Source organism: Castor canadensis, chromosome 1 (assembly GCF_047511655.1).
Source record: "Castor canadensis chromosome 1, mCasCan1.hap1v2, whole genome shotgun sequence".
NCBI classification, from domain to species: Eukaryota; Metazoa; Chordata; class Mammalia; order Rodentia; family Castoridae; genus Castor; species Castor canadensis.
Genome location: NC_133386.1, coordinates 11759500 through 11782149, shown reverse-complemented (window position 1 = coordinate 11782149; position 22650 = coordinate 11759500). Strand labels below are relative to the sequence as shown.

Here is a 22650-nt window from a genome sequence, read left to right as displayed (position 1 = left end):
ATAAATCATTAGGACAACACCTATTTTGGGTATAAATGCTGATTACTCAGCTGGACTGAATGCATGTGCACAGTCTACACAGCTACAGAACACTCCAGTAACAACTGTGCATGGCACAGACAGGATCAAAAAGGAAAATGGAAGCCACCAAATGTCAGTTTTGATAGTTTAAGGTCTTAGCTCCCAGTTGTTGAGATTCTTCAATTAAGAGAAGATAAAGATGAGGCATATCTGGCGAGAGATTTATATCCACATCTTATTCCAAAAATAGGCTCATTATAAATGTATCCTTGGGAGCTATTAGGAAAAATACTGAAAGACAAAGAGAGAAACAGAGTCAGATCTTCTGAGAGACTTTGACCTACAAAGTGGAAGTCTCCCTGTAACTGACCAGAGCCTGTCTCCAGGGGTTTCTGAACTCACTCTGAACATCATATACTCTCCAAAGGCTAAGAAGACACAGTGTGTTTCAAAAGGAACTCTAGCTCTTACACCCCAGAGAGGTCATCATCTCTTAGCAGGACTTCCCAAAATCCTTGTGGCTACCTAACTCCTAAAAATGGGCTATAACGCATAAGGATGGGCCAACAGTGTTTTGTTTCCAGGTTGGAGGAAAAATGACCTGTGATGTGAAACCTGGTGGACAAGGCAAAATAAAACATTGTGCTCAGCCTCGGGTGTCTGCACAGGCTCACAGAGATGCTAGGTGTCTAGCATGTGGTCAGACTTGCCTTGCTGGCCAGCTGACCCACCAGACCTTCCCCTTCTCCTTGAACAATCACTGATCCTGTCACCAAAGCTTCACATTCTCTACAGCTATGTCAACTAGATACAACTAGCAGATCCGTGTAGTGATGGTGTAGGCCGGCACATGCTGAGAACATTCTAGGCAGCCCAGTGAGAACTGCCAATGGAGGGGTTTTTCCATACCAAAAAGGCCTCTAAATGTCCATGAGCCCTCAGACAGTCTTAGTGAAGATAATATGGTAGAAAGTAGCTATGAATAGTGAGCAAGTATCATGTTAAATGTTCTTAGTAAACTTGAGTTAAGGTTTTTGAATTGTGCTGTATGGGTTGCTTAATCAGTTTAAGTTTAATAGCAATTACTGCCTATAGAACTCTTTTTAAAAGGCCAAAGCTTTCCCTAGACTGGAACAAAATATACTCAGCAGGGTCCAAAGAAGGAGTGATTGTAGAAGTTACTTAGGAATTTAAGGGTGGGGGTTACTGCTGAAGGGAGAGAAGAAAGGATGGCTCTTTGTTAGAGCCTGTGGAAAGGTGCACAAGGGGGTCCGTGGGAGAAGTAGCCCAAAATACACCATCATAACTAGGTGTTAAAGAAATATTTGACTTCCAATAAACTCTGACATGCCCATCTTTACCTTCATCTTGACTTGAGGTGTCTGAGAAGAGTATAGAGCATTCTCTAGACTTCACCCACACTGCCATTCTGTAACCCCCTTCTTCCCTGCCCTCTCTCCCACATTCCCCCTTCACCATCTGAGCTCACTGGCATTCCTGTCTCTACCTCTCATTCTACAACCCTCTATGACTCATCTCCAACCCTTTCCATCCAATTCTTTTAAGTTGCACAGTGGATTCTCAGTCACCCAGAGTGATCAAAGAGCCTTGCGAGTCTCCAGAGAAAATCATCTTTCAGCAAAGTACAGCAAAAGATAAAATTTAAGCCCTCCTCAACCCTAGAACCACAAAATAGTGTCAAAATGTTGCATTGTGTTCAAACACCACTAAGGCCAAAGGGACAAGTCCAGAAATGGGCACGTGCCTTCCTGCCCACTTCTGCCTTCCTTTGATCTTAAAATCTGGCCTCATCCTTATTGCCTGATTTCATTTCTTTAAGAGAGTTGCTGTTTGCAAACACAGGAAATGTCTAATGTTTGCTTTATTTAAAGTTTTAAAGCCCTGTAAAAACATAGCAGCATCCCATGTAAATGAGCAGATTTCGAGTCTGAATACAATCCTGGTATCTAGTTAAGTTGGCTAATGTTCTATTGCAGCTAAAAGAAAACTCCGACTCATAAATGCAGTACTGTTTAGTGGAGGACCGTGTAAAACTCACTGGCATAAAAGTTTGGTCAGCAATGTTCCCTGATTTTGAGTTGGGGACTACTCCTGTTCACCTTTTCCTGTTCTTTCCCCTAAAACACTTCTTAGGGTTAACTCTGAATGACAGAGGCTAGGTCATTTTCTCTAGAACCACAGGAAGGCTGCTTGGTAAGTATGGTTAACAGTTACAAAAATGTTTTCTACTTATATCGAATGCTTATTTCATATCACAACCATTATTGTTTCTTCCTTGAGTTTCAAATTTTTTAAAGGGTTAGATTACAAAAAAGAAATCAGTAATAAGAAACTAGGTGCACTTAAAAATATTGTAGCTCAATGTTGCCAGCCCCTTTGCAAACTCAGTGTTTCAGTATACAAAAATGACCTATTATTTCAAATGAGAGGATTTATAATGAATTTAAACACTTGCCTAACTCACCATAATGACAGTGTTCTGTTAGGCTGTCTGTCAATATCAGCAGCCTTGGCCATATCAGCCCCAAAGCATATTCCCTCTTTTCTATGCCAAGTGTCTAAGATGTGACTAGTTGTCAGCACTTGGTGCTTTCAAGACAATGGATAAATCTCAAATCTTAGATGGTATAACTCAAGATCTCTGATCAATGACATATGAGAGTCAATGAACTATGGACGTACAATTGCTGATGGTAACATGCCAAACAGCTAAATCACCACCACATGGAAACATGAAACAATGCGGGCTATTGTCTAACTCCATTCAACACTCCATGGTGTTCCTGACTGTTAAAGGACAAGCCAGAAGACTGGCAGAATTATGAGGAAGTTGTTACTTAAACAGCTCAGATACAGCCATGAATGGGAGACTATGGCTGGTGAAAAAAAAAAGAAAGGCTACAGGGAGTATTTCATTAAGACTTCAAGAACACAAGACAGGTTCCAAATTCAAAGTTGTGTTACAGACAGATTAGACTGGTTGGGGTGGGAGGTATCTGACTAGTTTTGGCGGCTATATGATGGGACACAGTGGGACACATTGGCTTGAAGAGTCACATCCAGTGTCAGGCGAGGTGACAGATTAGCAGCAGAAAACTGGGTCTCTGTTTTGTGGGTTCTTTCACCTACTTATGTCTACTTAGTCTTCAAGAACCTGTACCAAGCTAACAGTTCCCACCAGAACACCACAGGCCTTCAAGTTACAACTTTCTACAGGGTAGAAAGTCATCAATACTTATGTGACCATTTTGCAGAAAAAGCTAAAAACAAACATGAATGTAAGTAAAATTTCTTATAACTGTTCTACCCTGCCTATAATCCTGTCCCAAACCTAATTTAAGGGCAGAATTTCAATTGTAAACCATAAAACTTTAACAACCATCACATGGTTTCAAGTCAATACATTTGGTACAGATGGACTACATATGAGTTTACATATGTGTGACTGCAACAATATTTCTTTATGCACAAGTTCTACCCTACTTTTACTCTCCTTCTATACAATTTTGATGGTCTCTTTGTTTTTTTGAAACCATAAAAAAAGAATAGATTTTGAAGAGTCATGTAGTTTTTGCTCTCAGAGCCTGAGCAGTGAGAGGAACTGAGCTTTGATCATGATGAAAAATGGCACTGAGAAATGGTGCTAAGGAATGCCCAGATGAGGGAAGGGGAAGTACTTTTATACAGTGTAAATTATGTGTGTAAATATATGCATATATACATGTATGTAAATTATACATCCAGTGGCAGTAATAACAAGGTTAAGTCAGTACCTCTTGGTGCAAAGAGATGAAAAAAATTCAAGGAGGTGAGTGCTCAGTCCTAAAGCAAGCACGAGAGGAACAAGGACAGAAGAACACTGGGTGAGGCTCTCCTAATACATTTCATCTGGAGTTCCTGGAGATCATGAGAACAAGACCTGTCTGAAATGATGATCTTTTCCATAAGCCACAGCTGTGGCACCTGTTTGTGGGATGCAGCATTGGAAGTCTTGTGTTAACTGTCCTGGGTGTGTGCTTCTGCTTTGGTTTGTGGGTGTGGCAGGAGCTGCCTGAGGGGACACTGGGCAAGTAGCTAGACTTGGGCACCAACTTTCCAGTCCACAGAAACTCTTGGCATCTTGGAACTCATCAGTCCTCCAAGATGGTTCCAATTAGAACTCATGAAGCACTAAAAAAATGCTGTTGCTGCTACTAACAAAAATATAGACAGATAAATGAGCGTGGATCCAAATGTAGAAATTCATAATAAGTAATTCTCAGTGGACTAGACACTACCCTCAAGGTGTATAGTCAGTATATGCCCTTCCTGTAAAGCATGCCGATGAGAACAAGGATGAATGGACTGATGGTCTTACTAGCTACCGGCACTCTGCTGTGGGCCCAGTACCCCATCTACAGGGCTCTGAGTATCAGCTTCTCTTAGGGATATGCTGTGCTATTGGCACACAGACCAGCTCTTTTTTTGCTGAGGTTTCTCTTTTTCCCGTGTCCATGCTTCTTCCTCTTCCTGTTTCTTACATGATAGACTAACTACCATCTATCTATCTATCATCTATCTATCTATCCATCTATCCATCTTAGTGGTACTGGGGTTTGGACTCAGGGCTTCAAGACTGTTAGGCAGGAGCTCTACTGCTTGACCCATGCCTCCAGCCCTGACACTGAATTGGATCTCATCTCTTACCTGTTGATTTTGTAAGTGTAACTCATAGGTCTCAGAGAGCTTTACTGCCCTCCTTAGATATCACCAGAATTATAATAAATAAGAGAAAATTACTCAAAATGATCGTAAATTCTCTAATTTGGCAAAATTACAAAGTCCACATGCACCCACTCAGAAGACCAGAGCTGAGATGAAGAAGAGTGAGAAGAGCCAGCAAGAAGCAGGACCAGCCTGTAGAAGACCTATTGCTCGCAGTCTCAGATGCACCAACAAACAAGGATGGTGAGAATATGCTGGCTCTTCAAAATAATGTAGAAAGAGAGTATGTGTTGATTAGATCACAACAAATACATATTTATGCTACTTATGAGACTGAAAAAAAATCTAGGTTATTATGCAAATGTCACCCTAAGATCCAAAGAATCTTAATATTCTCAAATAACATAAGACCAGAAAACAAATTCTCACGCTCCTTTTGCATCAAGACATAAAAAGAAATACCAGTGTTATAAAAATAAGGTAACAAATAGGGCAAATGAAAATGTAACCCATAGGCAGAACCACATACCCACTTTGCTGGGTCAACAGAACATTCATTAACAAACCAAGGAATATTCCTCTTCATGTGTAACTGTCCTCACTATTCTCACTACTAACAACTAATCTATAAATTACCGATTTTAAGTTAAGAAAATCTTCAGGCTAGCCCACAGCATAAGTTTAAAACTAAAATGATTATAACGATGGAGGAAAATAATGGACTGACACTGCTAATTTCTTAAGTTTGGTACAGAAGAAAAACATAATTTTAAAACAAATCAGTTTAAATTTGTGGGACCAGAACAGGTAACATTCTCTGAGCCTTCATTATTTTCAAGGCTGAACAGCAAACAAGTAAGAAAAAATGTTGTGTATTAAATTTAGAACCCTGACTTTTCACTAGAATTAAGTGGGCAGTATTTGAAAAACATAATGACTGGGTCATCCCAGACCCATTAAAAAGACCCACTGTGGGGCCGGCCTGGCCTGGCCTCAGGGGTTTGGTGGGTATGTGGGCAATGGTGATCCCCACACATGTACACATCTAGTACACCGCCTCAGTCGCTTCCCATACTCAATAATCGGCACTGCTGCCTGGGAAAGCAAGAGTCAATTCAAATCCTCATGATTTTTGTTTATTTATTTTTCTTTTATTCATATATGCATACAATGTTTGGGTCATTTCTCCCCCTTTCCCCCACCCTCTCCCTTACCGCCCCCCGCCCCCTCCTTCTCACCCCCTACCCCCTCGCTATCAGGCAGAAACTATTTTGACCTCATCTCTAATTTTGTTGAAGACAGAGTATAAGCAGTAATAGGAAGGACCAAGGGTTTTTGCTGGTTGAGATAAGGATAGCTATACAGGGAGTTGACTCGCATTGATTTCCTGTGCATGTGTTACCTTCTAGGTTAATTCTTCTTGATCTCACCTTTTCTCTAGTTCCTGGTCCCCTTCTCCTATTGGCCTCAGTTACTTTAAAGTATCTGCTTAATTTCTCCGCATTGAGGGCAAGAAATGCTATCTAGTTTTTTGGATGTCTTACCTATCCTCACACCTCCCTTGTGTGCTCTCGCTTTATCATGTGATCAAAGTCCAATCCCCTTGTTGTGTTTGCCTTTGATCTAATGTCCGCATTAGACAGCCCAAATCCCTCAGCTCACCACGGGGACTGAAAGGCCACACACACTTCCCCAGCTCCTCTTGTGGCTAGGAATGGCCAAATGAGTCAGTTTTGGAAAATGAGAAATTTATGCAAAGTGAGGAGGGTAGGAGATTTTAATCTACCGTTTTCTAAATGGACATAAGCCAAAGCCACCAATGTACGTATTTTCAAGACGTAGGATGTAAATGTATACTGTAAATGATTACAAAAGCATGTGTGTGTGTGTGTGTGTGTGTGTGTGTGTGTGTGTGTGTGTGCATATATATATTATAGTAAGGGGGTTTAAACTCAGGTACTGGTACTTGTTAGGCAGATACTCTACCACTTTAGCCCTTTTTGCATTGGTTATTTTTGAGACAGGGCCTCACTTTCTGCCTGGGTTGGCCTAAACCATGATCCTCCTATTTGTGCTTCCTTGCATAAATAGGTGCACACCACAGCACCCAGTCATTTGTTAAGATGGGGTCTCCAGGTGCCAGGATTATAAGCTTGAGCTACCGTGCCCAGCCTTGATTTTTTTTTAACAGATTAAAGACAACCTTGACTGTATTATGTATATTTCATTATATTTCCAAACTTCATGAACACTCTTTCCTGCACAGTATTCTTGCTGCCATTTTAGTTAGTTCCATTTCATCTCTTCCATTACAACAGTCTTCTAGAGCTGACTTCCAAATGCATTCTCTAAGCCATGGCCGAAGCATGTGTGTCAATCACAAATCCCACCGTGAACTAATTTTGACAGCTCTCATGGCCAAGAGTGGTGGCTTCCAAAGTCCTTGTTAAAGGAAATCTCATCTAAATGCTTCCTTTATCCTTGAGGCTTCTTCTTCTAGAGGCAACACTCTTGTCACTCTTTCATAAGGTTGTTATTGGGATCACATGATGAGAAGATGGAGACATGAAAATGCTTTACCAGCTGCTAGTTTTTGTATAGATGTGTAGCAGCATTATTTTTAACATATGCTGTTAAATTACCGATTCTTTCAGAAAGAAAAGTCACCACTAAACAATACAACACAATTAATGGAACCACATGATCAATAAAATCATTTTAAAGAAGCCAACAGATGTACCACTCAGCCCAAAGTGGACTTTTGTTAGAAGCAGATATTTATACTGAAGCTACAGCAATTATAGGGTGAATGTGTTTCCACAGTTTAAAAGTCTTCCATATAAAGAAGGGTCAGTCAGAAGAGACTCAGACACTCTTCTTAAATGGAGGCAGGCAGTGCTCTGCAGTGTGTAAGGCTTCAAAAATCTCAAGATGCTGGATCTCGATTCCCATTCCTGCAACTTACTCCTTTTACAATCACAGTTCAGCTACTTCTCTGCAACTTGTTTTCTTATTTGTAAAATTTGGGTTCCTCTTACCTCACAGGTTGTCTTGACAATTGGATATTACAGTGCCTTAAAGAATACCTAGCATCTAGGAGGCAGTTCATAAAGGGCAGATATTATCAGTGAAGAGAGCAAAGTAAAGAATTCCACAATTACTTGAAATTCTAGTCTGTTTTAGAAAAAACAAAATTGTATCTTTAATCATTCAAGAGTAATCTCTGGTTTAATTATAATTTCTATATTCAAAAGCAGTCCCTGAATTCATTAATTCATCTGCTATGGGCCAGGCACTACTTCTGGCCCAGGTGCCATGGTAACACAAATAGGATGGACAGAAGGTCTTGCACCAGTGAGGGTTACACTGCAGAGGTTCTGAGCTGTGACAGAGCAGGTGAGGCTCAGAGATGGAAGGGTTCTTGAGCTATTCTGAAGTTATGCTGATGGAAGGATGCTATATATGGAATCAAGGATGGCATTTGAGATTTGGGGCCAATGGAAGGAAGGTTCTGTCATTAACAGACATGGAGAGAGCAGGTCTGGGAAAGGTCAAGAGTTCAGCTTTGTGCCATATCAGGTCTTCAGTGTCTATGAGTCATGTCAAGTCAGCAGATGGAAGCACAGCTTGGGAGTGCCAGTTAAGAGACTTAAGCTAAGGGGCCATAGATTTATCTAGGGAAATTTCTGGTCTTAACAGACTTCATTTCCTTTAATGTCCAAATAAGCAGATAATTTTGATCCATTTCTATATGTATCTCCACTCTTCAGCTTCATTTTGTGGACAGTCAGAACTGCAAGCAGGTCAGTTCCTCCACTTGTCATTCGTCAGTCCCAGTCAAGGTGTGTCTGCATCAACAACCTCAGAAAAAAGTCAAACAAACCAGGGCACTGAAGGGACCTGGAAGAGTTTCTTCAGCAGTTAACTGCCATTATGATTAGTGCCTATAATTCAACTTTACTTCATGGACTATTTACACAGAGTTGTTGACATCCTTTCATAAACTAAAAGAATAAAGTCTATATATCAAAAGTGTATTAAAAGTTGAAAGCAAATGCATGAGCATTAGATTTCTAAGACAGCAAAGAGTATCTTGCTAAATGACAAAGTTAGAAAATATTAAAACAGGCCAGGCACGGTGGCCTAAGCATATAATCCCAGCTACTTGGGAGGTGGAGACAGGAAGCATCATGGATACAGGCCAGACTTAGGGGATAAAGTTTACAAGACCCCCATTTTAACCAACAGATGGATGCAGTGGTGCACACTTCACACCTCAGCTATGCAGGGAAACAAAAATAGGAGGACATTGATCCAGGCCAGGCTGAGCATAAAGCAAGAGCCTATCTCAAGTGATAAAATGCCTGCCTACCAAGCTTGAGGACCTGAGTTCAACTCTCTGCCCCCAGGATTGGGGGAAAAAAAAAAAAAAGATTAAAACAAAAAAAATCTAGATAAATGGAGACAACTGAAATGTTTTCTTATTAACTACTTTTAAAGAAATGAGCAATATCTAACATGGCTATTAACAATTGTTAAAATTTAAAAATCCTGTCATAAACTTTTCTTCTTTCTGTATAATGGGTATGAATTTATAGCTTACCGAATCAAATTAATGAAGAAGACCAAAAAAAGATAACCTGGAAGAGCAGTGGTGAGACAGGCCAATAGCATAGGCCAGCACCATCATCCACGGTTTGGAGTCTCAATATTTGATGGTGGTTTTGTTTGATGTGCTACACCTTAACATTTGTGTAATTTCTTCACAACATTTTAAAAATTCTAATGTATACAATTATACTCTAGAAATCTTTCTCAACAGGAGGATTAACAAGAAAATTCACCACAGTGAAAAAAATACTTGCAGGTTTACAGATCAGGTTTTATTCAAAAGTTGTTGCTGCATTTTTTTTAAGTGAGTAATATATCTCTTAATAGGGCAAATCTGAATCAGAATAAAGAAAATGGTTTAGTATACAGTTAGAATGGATGATATATAAAGTAAAGTAGATCTTTGGTATCCACAGTTATATGGGTCCAAGGAGACCACTGTTGAGGGAAAAAACCACACATGCTTAATAAGATACAGAGTTCAGTACTCTAAAATTACTATAGTTAACCTATTGCCATATGTACAGTAGGTCTAAGCAGCTATAGCTTGAAACTGCTTGAACTGTCACAAAAATTACTGCAGCATACATTAATACTGCTCACCAAAATCTAAATCTTATTTCATACTCTTTATATTGAATGCTTGATTCATCTTCCCCACAATACTGCCCAACTTTCTGTCTTTCAACAAACCTAAAATTCAGTTCATCATTTAAATTAGGCATATTTTGTGCCCTTTTTGGACACTGTTTTTTGGGAGGCGCACTTTGTTTTTACAAAAATAAGGGCATGGAAACACTCAGAAGATCACAAAACCATTTCAACAAAACTGATATTAAAGCAACACAGGAATGACAAAACTAGGCATCACCGGGGCTGAGTGATGTGCATGTCAGAATTTAAAATTTTTGTTTTAGAAATTTTTTTGATTTTTAAATTATTTTTTGTCTGCACTTGATCAAAACCATGTATATGTAATAAGATAGGCTTACTATGCACTAATTAGAGGAAGGACTGAATTTATTGGACACAGACCAAACAATGCTGACTTTCATCCTTATTAAACTGTCTGACAGTTAGTTGGCTAGAAGCTAAGCATTTCCCACATGAAAAGAAGGCCATTCTTCCCACCATTCCCTCAATAATGCGCATGTAATGCTTAGGTGCGCTTCTCCGCCCTTGAAAAAGTCTCATTCCCTCCTAAAGAAATGGAAACCAGGACCCCGCAGCAGCGCCTATGGACTGAAATGGATGCTGCTGTCTCAGGCACCACAGTTACGATGCTAACCAGCACACTTTGGGTTAAACCCAGCCTTTGTGCCAGTCTTTCAGTAACTATGCATAAAGATAAGTACTGTTTTCGTTTTTTGGCAGTACTGTGGTTTGAACTGGGGGCATCAACGCTTGCTAGGCAGGCACTTTACCACTTTAGATGCTTTTTGTTTTAAGTTATTTTTGAGACAGTGTCTCATGTTTTTGGTGGGCTGGCCTAGACCCCGTTCCTCCTATTTATGCTTCCTATGCCAACTAGGATGACAGTACCTGGTGTGTCCTCAAGCTGTGATCATCCTGATCTCCCGAGTAACTGGGATTATAGGCATAAGCCACTGCACCCAGCTAACATTAGTATTTTTCTATTCTATGGTTTTACTAAATTGAGATTATGGTAATTAAGCCCACCATCATTAGGTGCAGCTACACCAAGTACTACACAGAAGTTTCAAATCACATATTGACAACCTTCACAATAAATTCCTGAATATTATTTTCACATGGCATCTTTGTAAACACATTTTAGCTTGTAAGAAATAATCATCTGGTAATTTCTTTTCCCACTGAAGTGTAAAAATATAAAAAAAAGTTCACTTCATTTTTCAGTATATTTAAATCTTTAGCACATACTAACTGTACAAAAGAATAGGTTTCACCATGACATTTTCATATGCATATCATGTACTTTGATCATACTCACTCCCCCATGCCCCTTTCCTTCCCTCCCTTCCTCCCCTCCTAATGGTCCTATTCCTCTTCCCACATAGTCCCCTTTCTGCTTTCATGCCTTTAAAAAAAAAAAAAAATCTAGATTTTGCATGTAAGAGAAAACATGGTATTTTGGAGTTTTTGTTCCTTTTGTTGAAAAACATTTTAAAGATTTTCTTCTGAGTGGTTACTTTGAAAGCTAACAATTTTGTGAATCTTAGTTTCAAACAAGACAACAAACAGCAGAATGAAAAATAAAAATGATAGTCTCAACTATCATTTTCAAAGCACAATCCAGTTAAAAATATTTCAGACTACATTCTTTAACTATGGACACAAAATAACAAACTGTATCTTCCAACAGACAAAAACTCGAAACAAAATTATAACTATGTGACTAAAACATAATATTAAAAGAAAAGAAAGCCTTTTTGTGAGCACCCAAATAATTCCTCCTCCATATCAGTAACACAAAAGCATTTCTGGCCTTCAGGTTTTGACAAATCCTGTTGTAACAACTCCCTCCCTCCCCGCCTCTCCTTTCTTAATCTCCCACAACTCAAAAAATGAGATGGAGAACCTGGTATTTATCTTCTAGCACCATCAGCAGTTTTCACCTCTCTGATTTCTATGTGGCTCTTTCTTTGCTATTTTCAAGTTAACTTGTTGGAACTTTATAAAAAATGCTCATTCTCAGAAACGAGCCTCATGTACGTAGTTTCTCTTCATCAGACCTAACTGAGGATAATTTGGAGACAACTCACAGAGGGGAGTTCAGACGCAAAGACTACCAACAAAAGGTATGGGAAATGAGACGCTTCTGGAATGCTCAGACACCTAAGTACAGATTTTCAGGTATTGTTTAGTTAGAGTTAGAAGTTATACATCTGTTTAAAATACGAGTAAATCTTGCCTAGAAAACTGGCTTTACATTTTAATGAAATCTACTAGACTTTGTTTTGGCAAATAATTCACTAATTGAATATTCCTAGGTTCTGTTCTGTGTAATGGAAATACGAGCATTCTCTCACAGACCCAAGCCTGTGTATGAAACATCTTTGCTTTTGGGTACTGCCACAGTATTTCTCTACTACCACAACCATTGAGACAAAGTATGTCTTTATTCTCTGAAAGAAATTTAAGAACAGGCCACAAACTCTATTATGCTTGTGGCTGGAGAAGAAAAAAAATCTCAGAGCAACGGAGCTAAAATGCCAGTATATTTGTATAAAGGGAACAGAAGAGTGATCTTCGTTTTAAGAGAACAAATTCTTTCTACATAAGTTCTCTTTGGAGAAGAAAGCATTTGAAGTCCAATCTTGAGCAATAACCAAGTACTGTGCTAACTAGATGTAATGTCATATTATTTACTCTCATTTTGCCTGTCTGTAATCTATCACTGCCAGGACTTGTTACTTATGATGAACAAGTTGTCTACGGGTCTTCGTGACATGAAATTTATAAAATGTATTGTTTAATGGGAAGAAAAGGGTTGTAATTGGTAAGCTGAATGCAGAATGATCAACATATAAAGGCTATTCAGCCAAAAAAGAGAGAAAGTAAGCAACAGATCTTAGGGAAAGTTAACAGCAGTCTCACTGCTATTTTCACTAGGATGAAAATGGTCTGCGGTGGCAGTAACTTTTAGCAAGTTCACTAGGTCTGAAATACTAAAACCCAAAGTTGAAAACAGCTAGTATAAAACTGTAAATATGTGCTTGTTTTTCTGTTTTTCTAGAAACTTTAACTTCTGTTCAGATTTGGAAAACAAAAGAAACTAACTATCTGATAGCAGACAAATCCTAAGCACACTGATGCATATAGCTAAGTCTGACTATTAAGAACTGAAAATCCCTAAGAAATCTAATTTAAAATTGTGGGGTTTACATTTCAAGAGTGTGAACTTTTTTCATCCATATTAGAGAATCAATGTTTTTAACTATCGGAAGTTTGTAGATTTCATATAGGCATGGATCAGTATCACCTCAAGTACTGAACAAAGCCAGACATCAGCCTTCTTGCCCAGTGAATGGAAGCTGAGCCACTCGCCCTGTTAGTGCCCTATGGAGTCCTTGGGGATTTTTTGTTTTTGTTTTTTCCCTTTCTAGGAAAGGCAGTGGGTGTAAGAGACAGCTAATACATTTTTTGTCCCAATTATAACGTTTTCCATACTTCCCCTGGGAAACACACCAGGGGAGGATTACAGCAGGAAATACTGGAGTAGGAAAAGGAAAAGATGCAAGATGAAGTGCAGTAGGAAGAGACAAGAAAAGACCTGAACATTGCAGATCCTATTGCAGGCTTAGTGGCACAGGGTGACTTCCTACCTAAACACACAACTCTGACAAAAGAATGATGCTCAGAACTATAGCCCAAGTTTCCTTCAGCTCTGAGATACTAAGAAAATAAACTAAGTCAGCATTAGGAAAAAAGAGGAAAAAAAGAAAAAGATCCGAATGTCTTTAGACAAATGGTTCCATGCATATAAAATTTTAAAAATACTACTAATATCATTTGTAAACCACTGGATTTCTGTGGTCTAGGTATTAATTCTAAGCCCTTAAAGTGTATCTATTTATTTAACTCTATGGCATGGGCATTCTAGAAGAGGATAATGTGGCCCAGAGAAGTAAAGCCAAGAACTGACCCAGGCTGTCTGCATTTGAGAGTCCACACTACCTTTTGTGAGTCACATATATATGAGCCATGACACAGCCACTCTAGCATAGCATTCAAAATTAATTCATGCAGACAAAAAAAGCCAGTACTGCAGTACTTCAGAAACCACTGTATTTTTCTCAAAGAAGGCAGTAAGCACTGCCAGATGGGATGGTAACGATGGAAGGCGAACAGGAAGCAGGAAACAGGAAACCAGCTACAAAGTAGGTACTATCTTTTCCCTCTTTAAAAAACTGGGACACACAACACACAATTTTTGGTATTCTTTTACATATAACCAACAATGCAGTTATTTCTGGAATGGACTTTTGAGATTTGCTAACATTACTTCTGAATTGTTTGCAAGAGCTGGTTTTGCACACTTTGTCAGGGTCAGGAGATGAATCTGGTCCCAACTAGAAAGGATCTCAAATTCTCATAAGCAAAAACCAGTGGCTTAATTGTGCCAGATTCAAGTACCAGGTGCGTGAAGCAAAACAGGTACTAATCTGGGTAAGGATTGAATAAATGGATACAAGCAAGAAACTGGGGGATGTCCTGCTGGTGACAGCCTTCCTTCCATTACTTTCCTTTCTCACAGAACAAGCTACTGGGTCACATGCCTGGCATATGATGGATGCTGAATAAAGACTTAAAATTAAAACCATTTCCTGAATTCTTAAAACCTTTCTAGCATATATTTATAAATCGTTTTGAAGAGGTAGGGTTAAGCTATCTCCTTCACACCTATAGAGTATTTTTATTAAAAAAAAATCATTTAAAAAAATCTACCATGCTAATGTAATTCTTCATCATATCCTACAGCTGGAATTTGAAGTATCTAAATCCTTACAAAGTACATGTTCAGTTCAAGACATTTCCAAAAGAATAAAATAGCCTTTTTTCTTTGGTGGTACTGGGGACTGAACTCGGCTTTGTGTTTGTTGGGCAAGTGCTCTACCTCCAGTCCTTTGCATTTAGCTTATTTTTCAGATAGGATCTTACTAACCTTTTCATAGGTTGACCTTGGACTGTGATCCTCCCATCTCTGCCTTCCAAGTAGCTGGGGTTACAGGCATGCACCATAATGCCCAGTCCCAAAAATTCCTTTCTTTATGCTATGATTAAACACTGCCCGTGCACAACCACTCAGCAGAATGTCAATTACCAAGACCTGCTGGGAGCTTTTCTCTTGCACTGCAGCAGCCTCATGTGCTGTGTGTGTGTGTGTGTGTGTGTGTGTACAAGCATACATGCTAAACTGCAAGGGGGTTAATATTCAGGTGTGACTGGCTCCTATGTTAAAGGGACTCATTTTTGTTTACTCATTCTTTCTTCCCCTCAATTCTAATTTTGTCTTTTTTTTCCCTAGCTTTTGCTATTTGGTTCTCTAGTGCACAGAAATAGCTACAATTCTGGCTGAGTGCCATTATAATTACGCATCCAGATCTTCTAGGAGGACAGAGATAAGAGTAACAGCATGGCCTCAACATGTCTCCAGCTTCTTGCTTTCATCATGGCCTTATCTGGGTTCTCCGGAGTGCTCACTGCCACTCTGTTGCCAAACTGGAAAGTGAATGTAGACACAGGCTCCAACATCGTCACTGCCATCGTACAGCTGCATGGGCTGTGGATGGACTGCACGTGGTACAGCACCGGGACGTTCAGCTGTGCCCTGAAATACTCCATTCTGTCCCTCCCCAACCACGTGCAGGCTGCCAGGGCCACCATAGTCCTAGCGTGTGTTCTGTCTGCTTTGGGGATCTGCACTTCTATAGTAGGAATGAAATGCACTCACTTAGGAGGGGATGGAGAAACTAAGAGTCACGCTTCCTTTGCTGGAGGCATCTGCTTCATGTGTGCTGGAATCTGTGGCTTAATCTCAACAGTGTGGTACATGAAGGAGATCATAGCTAACTTTCTGGATCTGACAGTTCCAGAAAGCAACAAACACGAACCTGGAGGCGCTGTCTACATTGGATTCATTTCAGCGGTGCTGCTATTCATCGCTGGCATTGTTTTCTGTACTTCCTATACAAAAAAGAATCCAGAACCTTGGCTCTACCCTCCCAACCAGGAACATAACCCTACCACACAGCTAGAGAAGAATTCAGCGTACAACCTCAAGGATTATGTGTAAATAGCCACGAAATGCATATGCCATGAAGCTTTTGGGTGCCTGCTGGGGTTTTAGTGTAGATTTTAAAAAAAGAAAGAAAACCACATTTATGCTTAACTTCCTCTAAAAGAGTACAAAATACTTAAAAACAAAAACAAAAACAAAAACCTATGATGTAGTTTCAAATGCTAGCAAGCTATCACACCCAGTTACACTTTATTTTTCCATTCTTGCTTTCATGTTTTATTTCGAGGGCTATAACTGAAAAAGGTTTTGACTACATTAATAAGGCAATTATCTAACAGCATCTCTTTCCTTTAAGATAACTTGTTGATATGTCTTCTGAATTGGATTTTATAATAGAACTTAACTGCCACATATAAAAGTACCTTGCTTGGTGTTAATCAAGAACATCACCTACATATGCCATCTGGCAGGCAATGCCCGAGTGACCTGCTTTGTTTTAAAGACACAAGGGGGTGAAGGGTACCCCATTCAGATTGTCCAAGCCCCAACCTTCACTTTCATTTCTCATTTAAAAAATAAAAAAAACAAAAACTATCTACATACATGTTCATAAGCTGACATTATTCCATGCGAACCAAGGTTAGGCAGAATATAGAAATTGGTGAATGCTGCTGCAGCAAATAAAAACCACCCTAAACACAAACTGAAATCTCTAGGACTTTTACAGCAGTAAGTACAAGCCAAGTGATAAGAATCCATGCTTGTTTTACAACTCCCTCTTCTTCTAGCAAGAGTTCATCTCTCCTATGCCAATTTTGATTCACCCCAGCCCTTTTGATTTTACATTTATCACTATTTGAATTAGATACTGTGTTTTGCTTCTGTTTGTATTCTTTGGAGACAGGTCTTACTATGTAGCACAAGCTGGCCTCAAACTCATCCTTATACCTCATCCTCCCCAGTGCTGGAATTAGGTACACATCACCATGCACAGCAAGTAAGTTACTTTTAAGTTGTCTTTTTTAGCTTCAAATTTGACTGAAGTTAACAAAAACACTGTTGTTCTCGTACAAATGACAGTTCTGAAATGCTTTCTATTTAAAGTATAACGAATGCTATTAAAGCACAGGTTAAATTAGTAACTCAGGAAGTGCGAAAAATTTCTCTCATGTGAATAAATTCTCATTCATTCATAGAGAAACAAGAGACTAAAGTATTTCACACCTATTTACATGGTAAATCACCCTCTGAAGGAACACCATGAGTTTCTGATGACCAGCAAACACGACACGGTACCATTTCAGAGCAGAACTAAAGAAGGGAATCATTTCAGCAAAATGTAAAAGATTATTTAAGGTAATTATTCCTTCTGAGTGGTCAAAATATTATTTCCTGAGCAAAACAAAATTCCAGACGAAAAGGAATTTGGATAAAAATATTTATATACAATTTAATTTGATAGGACTGCTTTTACACTCATATGGTTCTTTCGCTTTGCTGAGTGCATCAGTGTTTATAGTCAGTCTATGTAGCCTGAAGGCCTACACTGTGTAATTCTATACACACTTCAAAAAATTTTTATTTACCTCAGAAACATTTTCTTTCTAACTAGCTACAGGGATGTTTCAAACTCTCAGAGAGGCAGCCATTACAAAATAAAGGTTGGTTCTTGAGGGGATGGATATGGTAATGAGGAAATGGTGACATCACAGTCATCCCTATGTGGGTGCCCACCCAGCAACTCCTCCCGCTTTATGCTAAAATGGGCCTCCCCAGTGAGCTCTCCAAGAAGCTCACAGGCTCCATTTCTCCTCTCAGAAGTGCTCCAGTTCACGAGCCTTGAGCTCACCAATGACATCTCCAATCAGAACAGAACACAACGTATCCTTCTTTAACTTTTGTATTCTCAGGGCTTATCTCGTACCAGTCCTGGTCTACATCCTGTGCATACACTAGATGGTTTAAGGCCTCCTAAGGATGCTACCCAGTGGACATGGTTCTCAGCAGCTTGCAGGACTGAGGCCAAGAGAGGTTAAGTCACTCACCTCACTTATCCAAGGTGGTCCCCTAGAAAGTGAGGAGATGGATTCAGCCCAAGGGGACCAGCATCAGAGTTAAACTTCCTAGGTGCAAGCCCTACAGAACACTCAGCACATGTGACTCAATGAACATCTCAGTTTGCTTGTGCAAAAATGGGAATAAAGACAGTCCCATGCAATGCTGGTGTGAGAGTATGAGATGGTACACACCAGGCAGAGGGTGTAGACAGTATGCAGCGAGTGTCATCCTACAGTTCTCATCTAGCCCCCGGCTTTCAGTGGGTGAGTTCAGTCTGCAGGCGACATCTGGCAATGCCTGAAAACGGGCTGGTTGTCACAACTGAGGGATTGCTAACTAGTGCAAAGAGGCCAGGAGTGCTGTTAAATATTCTACAATGCACAGAACAACCCTATAACAAAGAATTATCTGACCCAAAATGTCAGTACTTAGGGGGCTGAAAAACTCTAGCTCAATTTATTGAATATAACTATTTTTCCTTGATTAAAATATTACAAAAATAGAAGCTACCTTGCAGCTCTGTCAGTTCAGCTGTGAGTGCTGGGTGCTCACTGCTTAAACCTCTGTGAAACTCAATCTATTGACCAGGTTCTCTTAACTAGGGGTGCTGGAGTTCAAGTAGATCTAGCTTACTATGAAGACCTTGCCTCAAGCAGCATAAATCAAAAGAGCCCGTGACAATTCTCATATTGTATCTAAGTGACTTTTCTACTAGGCTGGAGTATAAGACAGTGATGAGACCAAAGCACATCCATTCCCCTGGGAAGCATGTTAGACTGTGAGGTACATAACCACAGTTGTAAGACAAAAAAGAAACCCAGAATTCTGAAAGCTAATGGCTTAGTATTTCTCAAACTTGGATAATATACAAAATAGCTTAAAAAAATCAGTAGGGAATTCCAGAAATATGTGTATTCTTAGCTTGAGAAACAAGTTTTATTTTGTCATAAAAACATTTTTTGTGGATTTGCACTGTAAAAAATATCCTGTCTTGTAATTGGTAAAACAGTTTAACAGTGAAATAAAAACAAACTTTTAAAAATTCTAACTTAAGATCTATATACTATAATAAAACTCTAGTAGTTTAAGAAACACCAAAGCAGACTAATTTGTCTAATTTTAAGAAGCAAAGAAGTTGTCTTTTCTATGACTAAAGTATTTTAGGTTCAAATCTTGGGGACTAACTCAAGAAGTTAATCAGAGTCAAGTTTGGTAAGAGTTTAGTTAACTGAACCAGGTATGGTGCATGGAGGCAGTCTGTGGTTGCACATACCTGAAGCAAGAGGATAAACTGAGTCCATTAGAGACTAGCCTGTGAAACACAGTAAGACCCAGAACAAAATAAATAAACAAACAAACAAATAAATAAGAGAGAGAGAAAAAAACTGAATTTAGTTCAAGTGCTATCTCTCCAAAGAGTCTTTTTTGTTTGTTTGCTTTTTGAGGTGCCCTCACAGATGCTAGGCAAGTGCTCTATTACTGACCCACACTCCCAGCCCTGTAATAGTTCTATGGTAATAAACGTTCTGCCATTAAAGCTCAATTAAGTTGGCTAATTCAAAGACAGATACATAGAAGTGATTATGGCTTCTCATAGGAAAAAAATTCCAAGGTGGTTATAAATAAGTCCCTCATATCACAAAAAAAACTCCCTGCATCTATTTCTTAAAAGTTTTGGTGGAGAGTAAGTAAGGGATATTAGTAAACTTTTTTTCTGAGCATTATCCACCTTGTATCAATTCCCTTAGGAATGTGCCCACACCTGTTTTACATTTAGCTTACCTAACCTCGTGGTCCAGTTATTTCTGTTTAGGACTTTCCTTTCTTGCATTCAGAAGGTTCAGCCAGCGGGACAGCCTTGGCTTGTTATGTTATCATTTCTAAAAACTCTTCTCCTTTCTTGTTTGAGAAAATTAATTTTTAAAACAATTTGCTCACTGTAGACACCACTAAAATACTTTGGGCTATCCTCAGGGTCTTCCTGCTCCGCACTAATATGGTAAAGCTACTTCAGAGCAGCAGTGAATTCTTTTACAACTAGTATTTAATCAGTTGATTTATTGTTTTCCTTTATCATAATACATTCTCTTTCCTCCTTGATAAAAGCTTTCCTAGATTACAAATAAATCCCCTGCATGTAATATTTACAACACAATGAAAGCATGCAAGGAACATGCTATTAATACATTTAATTTGCCAAAAAAGTTAAAAAAAAAGTGAATAAAATAAGAGAATCAAATAAATGAAAAGAGAATTAAAGACATAGCCAACTTTATTTTCCAAATAATAAGTATTTTCTTGAGGCCTTTATCCCAGAGGAAAGAAATTTTAATTAATAAACTGCATGCATTCCTTAGCCCTAAATAATGCTGACAATCTCTAAATGAATTACTTTGACAAAGTAACTAAAACAAAGAGAAACTGCTTCTAGAGTATTTTTCAAGGAAAATACTCTAACATTCATCCTAAGAAACCCTTGGGAAAATTCAGATAGCATAATAATGCTGGATTATGGTAACAGCAATAAAAACCTATAAATTCATGATCGTAATTTCTGATATAATGGGCTTTGCACTGTTCAAACGGCTATATGCATACACATGTGCATGATGAGAAGAAAGCAAACTACACAGCCACCTGGTTTCTATCATTAAAATGGCTACCTGTTACAGAAGAGAAACTAACTAAATGCACACATGTGTTAAATCTGATGATAACCTGTAAGATATCTCTATAGTCATGAGTAGGTTATCATTAAATAATCCAATTATCCATAGTCCAGTTATTCCAGAAGAAGTCATGTACAATGTCTTTGAAATCTTGAGATACTGTGAGTACCCTGAGGTTCATTTAGAAAAAGCTAACAATTAATTCTGTTACATAGGTAAAAGAAGACTGAATTCCTGAAGTCACCTGAAAGCTCACTCAATTGTGCAGGCAAAATGGCAAAGGAAGTGCTAAGGTGATAGTAAAGAACTTGGAGTTGTCTGAGACTGTGCTCAAGATCTGCCAATAGAACTAACACTACTGGTTGGAGTCCTCATTCTAAATAATCAACATGCATCTAAATCGAAATCTATATGCCACATAATTTCCATGCTCTATTTATGAAAGTCAAATCATTTAAAGGAAACTTTGCAAGACTATGTTGTGAGAGTTTTAGGCAGCAATGAGAGATCTGCACTCCTCACCAGGCTGTGAGCTTGCTGAAAGCAGACTCAGTGTATAATAAGGTGCACATCCCCGTTGTCTTCCCCTTCATATTGCATCCCCAGCCCAGGGTTTTTCAAGCAGCAGACTCTCAATTCAGTGAAAACGTGGATGAGTTTTACAGTTCATGTTCTATAATAACTCAAGCAGTAGTTTTTGCTGTAATAGACACAAGCTTTTAAAATTTTTGGCACAGAAACTTTGTTTCTGTAATTAAAACTTATTCATGCAACCAGCATGTACTAGTCAAAGCCTAGTTTAGTAGCCAACTATTTTTCCACAAATTATTTACCACGATACTGCCAAAAAATATGAAAAACATCTGTAATAGATGTAGCTTTAGTTCTAAGCCTCTATCAGAAACCATAAAAATTTTGATTTTTTGTCTTAAGGATTGGGTGGCCACATAACTTATCTTCCACATGGGGATGCTTTGAAGAGTAGCAGGGAATAAAGGTGATGACGATGGAGCTGATTAACACCAACACATAAACTGACATTTGGCCACCAGTCTAAAGGGAGAATTATTTATGTAAGAACTATTCATATTGTGAGTTTTGTGGTTCTTATTCAAGAGAAGTTTTTTAAAAATTATGATAGTTTGCACATAAATAAATATTAGATCCTACAGATTATTTTCTAAGACACATCCTTAAGGAAATAAATATTACAGTAAAAATTCTGATTTTCATTCTAATTCCGATATACTAAAACAAGTAAGCAGAAACTCACCTCTGGTTTGGGGACAAAAGCTTGGCCTGGAATTGTAAAGAGGTGTTTCACATTGCAGAGGTACTGGGCCATAATGGAAAGACGACTGCGTTGTTTGCTTCCTGTGGTGGCTACAAGTCTCTACAGAAGGACAAAAATGAATTTTAGCAAGTAACTAACCTAATTTGATCAGACAGAATACAGCCAACATTCCATTACCTGTTATGTTGGATTTTTTTGAGGGAAATTATAAAAACAGGCTATTAGACATGATGTTTAACTAAAGATGTTTAAATATTTAATTTTCTGAATTACCTCAATATGAAGATTTTCAATGATGTACTTTCCTTTATTTAAATGTAATAAAACCTTGGATATTCAAGAATCCTTGGAGACTTGTCTATTCTTGACAATTTTTGCAAAAAAGTAGGGATCTATTCTCTTAAGCAACCAAACATTTTTATTTAAAAATTAATTAGGTATATCCAAATTCATAAATCCAAAGCAATTTTAATCAAAATCCCAGGATTTTTAAAATGGAACTTTAATTCCCAGAAATATTACATATATTAAAATTAAATTCTATTATA

At 38.5% G+C, this 22650-nt stretch overlaps 2 protein-coding genes across 3 annotated transcripts in view; one reads left to right on the top strand and one right to left on the bottom strand.

The window, feature by feature from the left end:
- Positions 1-22650, bottom strand: part of Tfb1m (transcription factor B1, mitochondrial) — a 49855-nt gene that overhangs the window by 2803 nt on the left and 24402 nt on the right. For both annotated transcript variants that reach the window (XM_020185053.2, XM_074071927.1), the window contains one exon: positions 22082-22201. In XM_020185053.2, coding sequence (XP_020040642.1) covers positions 22082-22201 — 120 coding nt within the window. The remainder of the gene's footprint in view (positions 1-22081; positions 22202-22650) is intronic.
- Positions 11791-17140, top strand: Cldn20 (claudin 20). The gene is made up of 2 exons (XM_074071941.1): positions 11791-12137; positions 15368-17140. Exon 2 carries the CDS (start codon positions 15476-15478, stop codon positions 16133-16135), a length of 660 nt encoding a protein of 219 aa, XP_073928042.1. The 5' UTR covers positions 11791-12137; positions 15368-15475; the 3' UTR covers positions 16136-17140.